The sequence below is a fragment of the Nanorana parkeri genome, unplaced genomic scaffold (assembly GCF_000935625.1).
Source record: "Nanorana parkeri isolate BGI_ZX_2015 unplaced genomic scaffold, ASM93562v1 scaffold936, whole genome shotgun sequence".
NCBI classification, from domain to species: Eukaryota; Metazoa; Chordata; class Amphibia; order Anura; family Dicroglossidae; genus Nanorana; species Nanorana parkeri.
Window position 1 is genome coordinate 220,021 of NW_017307204.1, and position 15,578 is coordinate 235,598.

Below are 15,578 nucleotides of genomic sequence, written 5' to 3' on the forward strand. Positions count from 1 at the left end.
CAAACGTTGATGTATAATTTGTCTGTTTGCCACCAGTTAATAAGATATCATGCTTGTCCTCTTGGGAAGAGACTTGTCAGTAAATTGTTAATTTTTTTTATACATATGCAGGACATGGACCACTGTGAAAAAAAAAGTTTACTATGACCAAGGAAAGAATGGATAGAATGTCAAGTTCTGGAAAGGAGTAGTAAGGTAAAGGAATTAATCTGAATCAAAGTGAGTTCCTGTCCATGACAGATGAAGCAGACTAGCCCAGGAACACTACCTGAATGTGACTGTAGCATGTGGTGCCCATCTGTTGTGCTGCTGTTGAGGAGTGCTCTGCTTTACAACTTTTAGAAGACAAAAAAACTGTCTCACTCATCTCTTGGATATTACCCCCAGCAGCCCTAAAATTTTCAATACAGGCCAAGTGCTGAAACACCATAAATCATTTAATTGTCTCTAGAAAACTTCTGTCTTTGAAACACCAAAACATTTTGCTAATGTGCTTTCGCAAAACTATACACTTACAAATTACACAGAGAAGTTACACAACCAAGGCATAGGGCTTCCCAAACATCTTCTGCAAAATATGTGATCTATGTTGCATGACCAAGCAAGGAGAGCCATACTGAAACCACAGCAAGGCTGCAAATGCAATTGCTGTAACCTCTGTAGATACACACTTAACAGTATTTCTCTTTCAGTTTTGCTTCCATTTGGATAGTATTTTTAGTGCTGAAAAGATAATACACACCCAACATTTTCTGGGGTGGATAGGCCATCTGGGGGTACGACATCCAATTTCAACAATAATTATAACAAAATTATACAAGTAGCTGACTTTTGAGGTACCCACTCACACTATGTTGTTCAGTATTTTGAATGTACATCATCTTTTATTTAGTATGCAGATCAACAGCATAAAACGTTTAAAAAAAAGAGATAAACCAATAAAATATGGCTCCATTAAAAACACTATTGTCTCATTGAATCATCCCTTCCGTCACACTTTTGTATAAACACAATAAAGGTAAATATGTATAGTTTTATTACATCCTCTCATAGGTCACGTTGTACCATATTCAACATATTACAATATAGGTGTTCAGATGGGAGTCAGCTCTATGCGTTTCTTGGATAAATCCGCTTCTTCAGGAGCAAAAATGAGACGTGCTAAAGATACATAGAATGACACAAAATTATATCTGTGTGATGGTACAATCCATAACAAAGATTACACATATGCAAATAGTGAATCGACATACAAAACTTTGTCTTACTTGAAGAAAATAGCCATAAATCCAAAGACATCATCACACATAGTGGACTCCTGTGGGCGAGCGCAGAGACAATATTGTGGAGTCTCCCTCACTGCAAACCCCAAATATAGTAATGTTATAATGAGTATATGTTAGTACAGTCAGAACTCTAACCTAGATCCATATACCAAAAAGGAGGGGGTACTCGTCTATACTACCTACCCCCTGCAGAAATGAAGATGGTCACTGTAGTCAGACAGTAATCAGCTGTAATGTACAGTTGTAGGGTAAGCACAACATTCATGAACCTTCACTAGTAAAGATTAGGTAAAAAGGCAATTGAAGATGTCTATTTCTCTTGAAGAGAATACATTGTGGAAAGACTCACTGAAAGGGGTCCATTGCCCAATGCTAAAACTGCATAAACAAAGAGGCATATATGCAGTAAGTGGCAAAAGATGCCAAATCACCAATACATACATGCTGCTGTCATACACTGATCTTATTTATCTGAGTATTAACCTTACTAACCCCTTCGATGTCATAACCCATATGGCTTAGGAGAGACCACTACCTGTCCACCCTCAATGTGGCTGCCATTGGCAGTGAGGGATCGCCTTACATCTGCCTCACACCGTTAGCGGGCACACCCCCAACAATAATGCAGGGATGTGATGTGCCAGCGGCACGGAGACACATTACGCAGGCGCTGCATGATTAGTTAATAGGAAAAAAAAATTGGAGAACGGAAGCACCACTACTTGGCGCAATAAATGTGGCGAAGTTGGATGAGAGGGGTAGGTGATGTACTCACCTATGGTAGGTCGATAATTCGCTTTTACGAAGGCCGTGAGATGGAGTGGAGCAGTGGGAGAGACGGTCCCTCTTAGGATGGGTGGTGTGGAGGTCCAACCGGATGGGGCAGATGTAAACACAAATATGGCAAGGTGAGATAAGGTGGGTGAGCAAGAAAAGGGGGGAGATTCTGTAACTCACCGCAAGGAAAGTGAAAGTGAGCTTTTCTTGCTCACCCACCTTATCTCACCTTGCCATATTTGTGTTTACATCTGCCCCATCCTGTTGGACCTCCACAACTGTTGTGAGTTGTGAGTGCTTGTGTTATTTTTGGAATGGCCCCTAAATTTGGAGTCATGGTCCATGGTGATGTTTCCATATTTATGTCCATTCCCAAACCAGATTCAGTGGAAGTGCTAGGTTAGTACTCAGATGACTAAGGTTAGTGTATGACAGAAGCATGTATTCATTGGCGATTTGGAATCTCTTGCCACCTACTGCATATACCTGTATGCCTCTTTCTTTGTGCAGTTTTAGCATTAGAGTACCTATATTGGGTAACGGACCCCTTTCAGTCAGTCTTTGTACAATGTATTCTCTTCAAGAGAAATAGATAACCCCTGAGGTTAGGTAGTTGTACCTAATCTTTACTTCTGAAGGTTCATGAATGTTGTGCTTACTAGTAATATCAATTCTATAGTATAGAAATTAGGAGGTGGAAACATAACCCTACATTACAGTCGATAGTGGTACTGTCTGACTACAGTGACTATCTTCATCTCTGCGTGGTAGCATAGACGAGTACCCCCACCTTTTTGATACATGGATCTAGGGTGGAGTTCTGACTGTACTAACATATATTCATTATAACATTAGATGTACGCTATGTTTGGGGTTTGCAGTGAGGGAGGCTCCACAATACTATCTCTGTGCTCGCCCACAGGAGTCCACTATTTGATGTGTTTGGATGTATGGCTCTTCTTTTTGAATATCTTCTTCAAGTAAGACAAAGTTTTGTATGTTTATTCACTATCTGCATATGTGTAATCTTTATTATGGATTCTACCATCATACAGATATAAATTTGTGTCATTCTATGTATCTTTAGCATGTCTCATTTTGCTCCTAAAGAAGCGGATTTATCTGAGAAAAGCATAGAGCAAACTCCCATCTGAACACCTATATTGTAATATTGTCAGGGTTCCACCCTGACTTCACTGGTTTGCAGCATTCTGGCTTGGCTGCCATTTTACTCACCTGTTTCCTTCTTTGTCTGAGCAGTCTCTGGAACGTTGCTCACTACTCCCAGGCTCCCTCCTATGGCCAGGCAGGAGAGCATCATCTGAGAGAGTCAGATGGGAGTTTCCTGTCTCTGAGTGATGATGTCACCCCACTTACTATATATAAACCACTCAGTCCAGTCTAACCTTGCCCTTGTGTGGTCTTCCTGCCAGTGCATTCCTGCTGCTCTGAGTATCCTGATTCTGTATATGACCCTATCCTGGCTGACGTTCTTCTCTGGCTCCTGCTCCTGGCTTGTTCCTGACAATGCTGATTTCCTGGCTCCTGCTCCTGGCTTGTTCCTGACGACGCTGATCTCTGTGTTCCTGATCTGGCTTGGACGACTACCCACTCCTGACTCTGGATTTTTCTGGTTTATGATTCTGCTTGCTCCTGTGGACACTGTTCTTAATAAATATTTTAACTAGCACCTTTCGCTTGTCTAGTTTTCATTGTGCTCTGACAAATATATTGGATATGGTACAACATGACCTATGAGAGGAAACTGTAAATACTTACCTTATTGTGTTTATACACAGGTATGACGGAAGGGATGATTCAATGAGACAATAGTGTTTTTAATGGAGCCATATTTTGTTGGTTTATCTCTTTTTTTATTGTTTTATTATTTTGATCTGTATACTAAATAAAAGATGATGTACATGGGTTCTTTAAAAGTCCACTACTAGTATTATGCTGAAAAGATCATGTCTGATCAGTATAACAGGGTGAGCCTCAATGAGCTGTAAGAAGATCGAGGAGGTTGCTTGTGGATACTACTGCAACAAGGATCAAGATGTTATGGGAAGTCCCATTATCTTTAATGACATTATCTAAACTTTTCTGTTAAAATGTTTCTGTAGCAATAATTTAAACAGTAATACTTTCAAATTTAACAGTTACCTGATTTATTGATCTGAGAGAAATCTCTGCGTCCTTTCTTGACATACTGCCCAAATACCACTGTTCCAAAGAAATAACCTAAAATATAATAAATATGTAGATTAAAACACACCAAAAGAATGCTAATTGAACAGTGTATTAATAACCTCCTGGAAGATTGTTTCTACTAAAAGCAGTTTTAGTTCACATAATCCCACAGTAGCAACAGTTGTTAGAATGCATGGTGATTCTTTCCACATGTTGCCGGAGTGTTTTATGGCAACAATAAAACGTTAATGAATGTTTTGATTTTGGACTGTGTATTGCCCTGAGCACCTAGAGATAGTAACATACTTTCTTTTCATGACCTCCAAGTTCTCTACAGAGGGTAACAGCAGTCTTAGGATTAAAAGATATTTACTTTTTACAACAAAAAATATGACAAACCCAAACATTATAGAGAATTATGTATGAAAAGTGTGCAAACAAGAAAAATAGCAACTAATAGAATTCCAACCATCATTTCTAAAAATATTTCTACAAGTATTCTAAGTGGAAGAAAAAAATGTTGTAGTGAGCTCACTTTTCATACATATAATCTCTATAGAGAAGGGCAAGAGTATCACTGACAAGGTTTATAGAACCTGATTGACTAAAGTTAATGAACATCTTGAGTATGCGCAATAGTTCTGGTCACCCACTCTCAGGAGGGACATCCTGGAACTGGAGAGAGTTCAGAGAAGGGCTACAAAATTATTTAAGGGATTGAAAACCTGAGTTATGAAGACCGCATTCAAAATCTAAACTTATCCACCTTAGAAAAGAGACGATTAAGAGGGGACCTTATTGCAGTCTTTACAATCATCAATGGGGACCCCAATATTAGGAACAAGCTGTTTAATCCCAAAACTGTATTGAGAACCTGGGGACACAACAAAAGGTTAGAAGAGAGGGGGTTCAATTAATACAGGGGTATTTCAGTGTGAGATTGGTGAAAGATTGGAACTCACTACCACAGGGAGTGGTATCTGTGGATAACATTGATAAATTCAAGAAATTTCTGGCTGAGTTTCTTCTTTTGCAGAATCTACAGGGATATGAGAAGTGTTACAGTAAGATAACACACACACACACAAACACACACACACACACACACATATAGATTGAACTGGATGGACCTTGGTCTTCTCAGGCTTACATACTATGTTACTATGCAATAGCAGGAATGAATCCCCATAAACCCCAATTCTGTCATAATTTTTACAAAATATTTTCTAGTCTTACATCATTTTGTTGTGAATTAGGGTTTGGAGCTGGTGGTCTGGTATTGCCTTCAGAAGGTGACTTGTAGACTGAAAAAAAGTAGGTAAAAAGATTACAGAAAATACAATTGGCATGTGCTGTTGCTTAAAGTACACCTTTCGAGATAACACAATCAGATTTTGCTTTCTTCATGAAAAAGTCAACAGTATGCATTTTCAGCCTCATGCACACCTGTGCACAGACCTGCTGCCAGGAGGGTCAGCCACGTGCAGCCACATCCTGCATAGGGATGTACAGGTGTCTGCATGCAATTATAGGCTGCACCTGTCCCTCTTGGGAGCAGTTCTCTGCATGGGCATGCACACTGTATGGATGTGCACACCAGTGTGACCGTAGCCTAAAGCCAGGAATACACGCTTCATCATGTGTGGATGCCGCTGTCAACACCTTTCCGACCGGCATCCCTCGATCAGCTGATCTAAGGAGCATGTTGGAAAATTCTCGGCCGAACAGACTGAGCAGCACATAAGCTGCTTACTCTGTTCAGGTATTCCGTCAGCGGCTAGCACAAAATACAGTCTAAACAGCAGGAGATTCCTTGATCAACACTTGTAAGCATTAATAAACAAATCTGTTCTATTTTCTTTGTTCAACCAGTAGGTTGAATGAAGAAAATAGAAACGTATATATCGAACTTTAGTGGGTTATCATGCATTTCTGTGCCATCAAATATAATTTTCCGTAGAGCAATTACTTTCCTGTAGCTCTCGCAGCGCCGCAGTATGTGTGTCCAGCCGAGATTCCGACTCCGACCCTTGTTAACAGGTGAGCAGAGGTCAGAGTCCATGGCCGACAGCTCTTTGGTAAGGGAGCGTTCCACTGACTTAAACATCCCAGCCAAGTCAGATTTTGTAGGCAAGTCCTTCATGACCTCCAAAACTCCCGGGTCATGATCCTCAGACCTCTGAACTGAGTCATTCGAGGAGGGAGAGGATGCAGGAGAGCCAGTAGAGAGAACCACTAGACAAGGAGGCAGGGAGTCCACCACGTGGAGACAAGGACCGATCCGGCGGCCCTCAAAGGGTCTCTGTGTCCGACGTGAGAAAGCACTCAATGGTGCCAGAGGCAGGCATCTTTCTGGCCTCTGACCCATTCCCCCTCTTCCCCATTTTTGAAGCAGGTGAGAGAGCAGATGATAAGGGCAGAGGGTAAAAGCTGTGCGAATCAGTTATTAGAGCTCAGCTCAGATGCGACCGTCCAGCGCCATGAGCAAACCACACCCCCCTGCCTGCTCCAATTTTAATAAATTCCATCCATTGTATTTTAAAAAGTAAACTTGACAAGACTGTACACTTTTATTAGAATATCTGATAGAAATAACGGAGTTGGGTGGATAAAGATAAACAAGGTAGAAGGTGCACAATTCTAAATGAGTGTTTTCTGGGATGATGTTGTTCTTTCCCCTTGTCTAGTACTGATAGTCATAGGCTTGCATAAGCCAACCTTAAAAAGCTGGAGTGAATACAGAAGGGAACGCATATATTTGTAGGCCATATGCTCAGTGATCTGGCTTATTTTCAAGTAAAACAACAAATACTATAGAACAATAAAAAAAAATCATCATTTTAAATACCTGGCTTAAAAGGTGGGTTTGATAGCCCTCCTGGTATTTGCGACCCTCCAGCAAATGAGCTGTTATAAAAAACACACTATTAAAATGGTAATGGGAAAAAAGTACAACAAATGAAGTAACAGAAAATGTTAGCATTATCAGGGTAAGGGCTTTACATGTGTCACAAAATCACTTATTATAATTTATGTATTTTTATAATTACAAAGGTGTACACCATGATTCCTTTGTGGACAAAACACATGAGGGAAAAAGAAATGCTGATCCTCTATAAAGAATGTAATGTGAGTATATGGCAAGTAAGATGTTTAAGGAGCATATAGCAATTTTAGTGTAAAGGTTGACAAAATATAACTCCCTGAACAAATATAGCAATCTTTGCCTAATGGGGGGAAAAAAGCACACCCACCACACAAGACAGTTGAATCGATACTATAGATCAATACAGAGGCGTAACTAGAAACTTCAGGGCCCAGGTGCAAGAAACCATGAAGGGCCCCCCAACCCCCCACCACAAGGGAAGGCACTATAAACAGGCACTGTTTGGTTAACATGAAGGCTGCCGTAAGCAAGAGCAGGACCTCAGGCAACCACTTCGGTTTAAAAATTTAGTGGCAATATCTGCATTTAGTACCGGGGCATTTTCACGAGTACGAGCACTCGTGCAAATGCCCAGTATTGACATTGGTGCATCCCTACTTAATGTGTTGCTAAGGCATGTAGCCCTGCATAGCTGGTGCTATTCTCTGCATTGCTGTATAATCATTATACAGCAATGCAGAATACTGCAAGCTATGTAGGGCTACATGTCCCAGCAATACATTATAATGATAATTGAATACCACTAGGTTCTCACCCCCCCTTGTCCTTTGTGCATTCTTTGGGAAAAAATGTCCTCTTGAGAGAGAACATGTACTAGAAAATTATGTAACCTTTGTTATGTAGTGTGGTTATTGCTAGGTTACAAGCATATAGTGTGTTTGCCACCTGACAAAAAAGCTGACAATCTATTGCAACTTCAATCACTTCATTTACCTTTTCATTGCCAGGCCTTTTCAGTTTTCAGCACTGTCATAGTTTGACTGCGAATTACTTGGACATGCAACAACAAATGCATTTTGTATCATTTTTTTGAGGCAGGTAGAGCTTTCTTTTGCAACTGAACTTACAATTTAAGTCAGCCAAATACATTTCTCTCTCTGCAGAGGTCCATCACAACCCCTGCTGAGACAGATCTATGCAGTACAGTTGCTTTGCAGTCAGCACAGCTCATGCTCCCTGCTGTTTGGAGACCTCTTGCTCTGATGCAGCAGGGAGTGTGCCTGACCTTTGCAGAGAGACCATGGATTCCAGACAGGCTACAAGGGTATTTATTTATGGCATGCTGGCAGAAGATAGGTTTTCTAGACTTTGCACACTTTTTTTATGCAAATAGCGGATTTAAAGTAAAATTTAATGTATCTGATTTCAAGTAAAATGTAATTGAGCTTTAAAGATTAAAGGAGTGTATTTATAAATAAACAAGTTGCACATACAGTTGGTCTGTGCAAATGGAGGAAATAACACGAATGTGATTAGCTTATTCTCTTTCCAGGTTGAATGTAATATCAGGTAAATACTGCACCATGACCACTAGATAGAGCTGACTCATAGAGCTGACTCAAAGAAAATAAATACTTCTTTCCTATGCTGCTCACCTCCATCTAGTTGCCATAAGGAGGTATTTACTGGATATTACATTTGACCTGGAAATAAAATATGCTAATAACATTTGTTCATGACTCCATTGACACAAAGCAGATGTACATGCAATTTTGCAGGGTAAATGGCTTTGCAAATTGTTTATAAATACACTCCTACTCTATGCTTCATGTTCCAAAGGGCCTGATACATCAATGGTGGCTACTGACAAAGTACACATATATATGTACTATATACAGACATTCCTCGGTTACCGACTTTCCTGCTTTGCGACCACTCGCACTCACGACGGACCGCCGATCGACCTCCGACCTAGAGCGTCAGTGTCAGTGCGGTGTGTCGCCGGCGGAAGTGATGTCCTCCAATCTTCACTGCAGGTCCCGGTAAGTATTTTAATTGCCCGATTTACAGTACACTGTTCGGTACGGTACATCTGCAACGCTATACAGTACTGTACTAATGCAGTACAGTACTGTATAGAGTTCCTCACTTAACGACCAATTCGTTTAACGACCTGGTCGTAGGAACGGAACTCGGTCGTTAAGTGAGGAATACCTGTATTCAACAACTTATACAAACTCTATCACTCTATCACTCTACTCCAAATTCCTAATCAAAACACAAAAGCTTTCTTCAGAGCACAAAAATAATGTTAACCTAAAATAAACCATTACCATCTGGTTTATGATAAATATTTACATACGAACAACAACATACAATTTATTCTACAGTTCCAATTTAAAGGAGAACTATGTAGTGAGTGCTTTTCACTCAGCTCATAGTTCTAGCCGACCTGTGACAATGAGACTGTCACAGGTCAGCTCAGTAGATCGGGAGGTGAGCGAACACATACCGGCGTTCGCTCACCTCTCGATCCTGTCACGTCCCTCTGCCATGACAGGGGAGGGGTTGGATTCCCCCCTCCCCGCTCCGATCCGCCAGCGCTGACTGGCGGAACGGACGGGACAGGGGGGCGGGTACAGCTGGCTCTGCCTGGATAGGCAGAGCCAGCTGTCACTCACGCAGCTGGGCGGATCCAGACATAATTGCGAGCTGTACCGGAGCACTAGGCGCGTGGTTCCGGGATACGCGCGCAGCCTGCGTACTGCGCATGCGCACCCACCGCGCGACTTGTGCATGCGCACCCGCAGCCCGGGCACCAGGAGTTCAACCAGGCTGGAGGGGAACCCGTGCCCTGCGCTGTGCAAGTGGTCCCCGAGCAGAGGTAACACCCCCTGCTACCTGAACGCTAGTTTGTGTCCTCCCGTTACCCTAAGGAGAACTGTGGGGAAAAGCCTTAACCCCATAGTCCTCCTTTAATGGAGACATGTTTCAGTGTGTCTAAAAAAATATTGTGACATTTCATTGTAATATTTGCTTGGAAATGGTAATTATTTTTTTTTTTACATTTTAACACTGCCTATTTAATGCACCAATTGCAGCTAAGCTTATTGCGCACTTCTATATACGATTCATCTGTTCAAGTACAGTTCATTTGTTTTTTTTATTTGTTACAGTTCAAAGATTTTTCTAGGGCTTTTCAGGATTTGCTTACTCATCAGCTTTGTGTGTTTAAACTACTAAAAAAAATATTCCAAATAAATACATGTTTTAAACAAATGGGATTTTTTGTAATCCTATTGCTACCATAGTAAGTCTTCAGGACTCAGGCTGTTGCGCACTACAATGCTTTGAAAAATATATTTTTGCACTTTTTCTTGCTGCATGTCTAAGAGTCCTCCTGTCCTAGTGCAGTGTTCCTGCCCTATTACAATTCAAAACCACTTGCTAATCACACATCATACAATATACAGTACATTGCCACTGTACACTAAGCTAGTCTATCAAGTCTGTTCCACTGTACAGTCCAGCTCAAAAGGTTTTCCTCTAAAGTAGTCATAGCACCTCCCTGCCTATATTTGTTTGCCAAAATACTCTAGCCCCATCACCTTTTGTGAAGTGGCTAATTGAAATTTAGTGATTGCCAGAGCTGTAGTCAGTTTAGCTGAATTATAGTTGCCATTTATCTGGTTAATTCCAAGTGGTCTGGCATTGATTGTACTTGCCTGAGTGGAGTGTGACTCTGCTGCAGTGTGGGACAACCAATGGGGGACACTATGAGTGTATGCAGTCCATCAGCCAATCACTGGGGTTCTGATAGCCAGTGATGCATGCTGGGGAGTGTTTATATACATGTGTCCAGTCAGGGCTTGGTGCAGCCTAGGCCTGGGAATACTTGAGTGCGGGAAGTGTTTCGCTAGGCCTCAAGCCTGGAGGAGCCCTGTGCTACAGATTGAGAAGGAGAACCAGGGAAGCTGATGGCTACTGGAGGTGCCTGGAATAGAGAGGACCTCAGGAGCTAGGCTGGTGTCTCTCCAACTGAAGATTCTGTGCCAATCCCTGCTCATCTGCTGCTCAAATATCCAGCTAGTGTTCCTATTGAATCTACCTTGAAATACTAAAAGGGACTAGGGAGTCTAGAGTCTGTGACTGTTTTAACCAGGATGTCTAGACCCCTATACCCTCTCTCCCAGTGTAAATATGTAAATAAAGTTCTTCAGCATCATACTTCTGTCCTGGATATTGGCTCTGTTGGTCACTTGAAGAGGGCGGTTAATGCTATTGGGGGAAGCAGGTTGCTATAATCCCTAGACAGGCTATTGATGGCTTGGTATATTCTGGCGGCTCCTTCGGGGGTGAACGGTATAATACCTAGGAACAGATTTCATCATCAATAGCAAACACTACTATCAGCACCGCCACTACTAGCTTCTGTTTAGGGCCTTTCCCTATATGTTAATTCCCTAAGAAGGGAGTACTGTGGCAGTAATGAGTTCTGGGCACCGCCAAAACTCAATAACACTTTGACATCCATATTCTGTTAAAATTCACCATTCTGCAACAAGAATTAGATTTAAAGCCGTTATCTGTGGGCTCCGCAGAAAATTAGCACATTCTAGTAATCCTCCTCCAACACACAGACCCAGCCTACATATGTCTTGAAACCAAAAAAAATGTCTCAGGGAATCTGGAAACTTTAAAAGAGACCTGCTCTTGAAACCTATTGTACATGCCAATCACCACATATTTATCCAGGCCTGGATTATAAAACGTATTCAGACCATTGTAAAAACCTTATCACCATTAGCAGATACATATCCATGTCTGAGTATTTCTCATTGCAGAAGCAGGGTTACAATCTATCATAAATATATTAGCAGTGGAATTCAGACCCTGTTCACACTGAGCGATTTATCGAGCGATTTCAGCTCCAAAATCGCTCAAATATCAGCTCTATGTCGCTCAATGTAGCTTGTCCAATGCATTTCAATGGAGCTGTTCACATCTCACAGCTCAATGTCGCCTGTAGCTCGAACATGACCTGTTTTTCGGGCGATTTTGTGTGAATTGGTCCAATAGACTTTAAAGGGACATTAAACCCTCAGATTTTTTAACATAAACCAATACTGTAATGTGTGCCTTACTGTAATCCATGGTAGTTTCCCTTCTCTTTGCTGCTCTTCCTTTTAAATCCTCATGTCTTCTCATGCTTGGGGAGAACTTCCCTTTTCAGCTCACCGCCATGTACATGGTCCACCATGTATCGATTCCTGAGACAAGGCAGTCTGCTGCAAAACAGAAGTTCTGCCCAGCATGAGAACAGATACAGATTTAAAAGGAAGAGCAGCAAAGAGAAGGGAAACAACCATGGATTACAGTAAGGCACACATCACAGTATTGTTTTATGTTAAAAGATCTGAGGGTTTAATATCACTTTAATGGTGTAGCTGAATGTCGCGCGACATTGAGCGACATTGCGTGACATTGTCGCACTGCGTCGCGCTACAGAAGTGTCACTTTTGCACAGAAATATAAGAAGGAAGGAATGATGTCACATCAAGACTGCTTATGATTGGTGAATGTGGCAGCTACGAAGTCCCTGCGAAAAGTCGGGCTACGTAGCGCGATAAAATGGGCACTGTAGCTCAATGTCGCTCAGCTCAAAATCACTTTTTTGGATGTAGCTCAGTGTGAATGGGGTCTCTGAGCCAACATTTGTGGCTTGGCTGAAGTTGCCTCCATGTGGGTAAAAGTTTTAAAGTGCTTCATAAATGCTGAGCTGATTAATACACATCAAGAATTACAATGAATTCACATGTATCAACATGTATCAACTAATTAACATCAGTTAACTAAACATGCCTTTATTATGAGGTCCAGGAGGCAAATTGGGCACACCCCATCTCCTAGGTGACGAAGGCATCTGACACATATCATATTGAACTTCATGCAAAAGGAAACCGTATTCTGTACAATAATATACTGGTTAGAAAATGTACCTTTTAGGTATATGAAAAGATTAATGCACTTAGAAAACTGTATCTGAGGGAGTGGCAGCTGCATGATCTTAAACATTTTTTACATCCCCTAAGTCACTTCTCAGGCCCTTTACTTGGTGTGGTCATTTCTGTCAACACCCTTCTCAGGGACCAGAAAAGATGGGCTGCCTCTGCAGCTGGAGCTCTACTTTACCATCAGTATTAATAACTATCTCTATGCTCTAAATAAGAATTTAAAGAATCCTTGTCTCTGAAGAGCACTACCATATAACCAGGTTTTAAAGCCTGTTATATTCCTGTCCTGAGGGGTACAGGCATTGCTTAAGGTCAGAATTGTTGAATTTGCTGGTTATGGTGCAAGTTTCCTTTAAAATATGGTCTGGCAGTTATTGTTTGAATGTGTAAGGGGTTAACTATGGAGTAAAACAACCTCAGTGATGATCATCCTGTCTGATTGTTGTGCTACGAGCTGGAAAATCTATGAGAGTGCCATTGTCACATGTACTACCGTATGTTGGGTAAACAAGCAGAAAACCTAGTAAACATAGCCCTTAAAAAAACATTTTAATGTTATGAGTACAAAACCTGGTAATTGCTCATAGTACTAATTTAGAATTAATTGCTAATACCAATTTATTAAAACTCGACAGTGTTGACCCAGTAAAATTAAAATGGCAATCTACTTACTATATTTCGGTGCAAGACCCCTCACCTACAAATGACCATGTTCCATCTAGGTTACCCATGCCATGGCCTAGTGCACTAGGGATGATGCTTTACCACCCAGACTGCTTATTCCTGTACAAGCCCTGTCTGCACTGTTATTTAAAGGCTCATAGAGCCTAAAGCAAACAGAACTGATAGAGAACAACAACGGCACTGCCCCACCCACCACCAATGTTTCATCCCATATGGTCCTGTGCCCACTTCCATCACTGACCAGGTCTTCCTCCCCCCAAATCTTGCATGCAATTACATTACATGCTATACCACTATTGTGTAGAGTAGCTTTTTTTTCTGTAATTGTGTTTTTGAAGCAGTGTGAGCCAGCTTCCTGTGCCTCCAGAGCTTACAACCTCTGGCTGTGCTGAGGAGACGTCATCTGACAGGTCTTTAATGCTAATAACAGTGATAATAGTTGACAGTGTTTTATTCCTCAAGATATTGTGGAGCATTTATTTTATGCTTTTAAAGGGTGACCAAATATATATTTGGGCAATTGTATTTTCAAACTACTGTATGCAAACAAGGCTAGAACTGGAAAAAAAACCCCATACATTTGACAATTCATTTACCACCAAGGTAAGATAGATGGTAAATTCACACTGTTACCTTTTTGCAGTGCGTAGTTACACCTATTTCAATGTGCGTTGATGTGTACTACAATAACGTCTATTGTATGTACTATGGGGTGCACACCCATTAATTTTTAATGACAGCGCAATGCACATTTATGCTCGAAACAAATGCAGTGCACCCCAACACATGCCATGGAAAACATGTGTTGCACACTAGCAATCTTCTTATGGGGGGCACTTCACTACTTAGCTGTTCCCATGGTATCATTCTGTCATTAGCCAAACCAACAAGTTGTTGTTCTGTCACTGCTCTCTCAAGGCTGTGTTCTGGCCAGTGAGGGGGTGATGCTGTAGTAGCTGGTGGACATGTTCCTGATTCAGCCATTAAGTACCCTATAGCCGTTACTATTCTGCATTTCCATCGAGAGTATTGCTGGAAGTTGTAGTCCCCTATAACCGTTACTATTCTGCGTTTCTGTCAAGAGTATTGCTGGAAGTTCCAGTCCCCTATAGCCGTTACCATTCTGCATTTCTTTAGAGAGTATTGCTGGGAGTTGTAGTTCTCTATATCTGTTACCATTCTGCATTTTTGTAGAGAGTATTGCTGGGAGTTGTAGTTCTCTATAGCCATTACTATTCTGTGTTTCTGTCGAGAGTATAGCTAGGAGTTGTAGTCCCCTATAGCCGTTACGATTCTGCGTTTCTGTCGAGAGTATTGCTGGGAGTTGTAGTCCCCTATAGCCGTTACTATTCTGCATTTCTGTCTAGAATATAGGTAGGAGTTGTAGTCCCCTATAGCCGTTACTATTCTGCATTTCTGTCAAGAGTATTGCTGGGAGTTGTAGTTCCCTATAGCCGTTACTATTCTGCATTTCTGTAGAGAGTATTGCTGGAATTTGTAGTCCCCTATAACCGTTACTATTCTGCGTTTCTGTCGAGAGTATTGCTGGAAGTTGCAGTCCCCTATAGCCGTTACCATTCTGCATTTCTTTAGAGAGTATTGCTAGGAGTTGTAGTTCTCTATATCGTTACCATTCTGCATTTTTGTAGAGAGTATTGCTGGGAGTTGTAGTCCTCTATACAGAAATGCAGAATGGTAATGGTTATAGGTGGGCAGGGCGGGCATTGTAAGAGGCGGGGG

General features: G+C 41.4%; 1 protein-coding gene across 1 annotated transcript in view; it reads right to left on the minus strand.

The window, feature by feature from the left end:
• LOC108795126 (lymphocyte cytosolic protein 2-like) overlaps positions 1–15,578 on the minus strand; it is a 41,364-nt gene that overhangs the window by 3,071 nt on the left and 22,715 nt on the right. Inside the window, exons 5-7 of the mRNA XM_018566318.1 lie at positions 7,102–7,160; positions 5,490–5,557; positions 4,227–4,304 (exon numbers count right to left, since the gene is read on the minus strand). Of these exons, the coding sequence (XP_018421820.1) occupies positions 4,227–4,304; positions 5,490–5,557; positions 7,102–7,160 (205 nt within the window). The remainder of the gene's footprint in view (positions 1–4,226; positions 4,305–5,489; positions 5,558–7,101; positions 7,161–15,578) is intronic.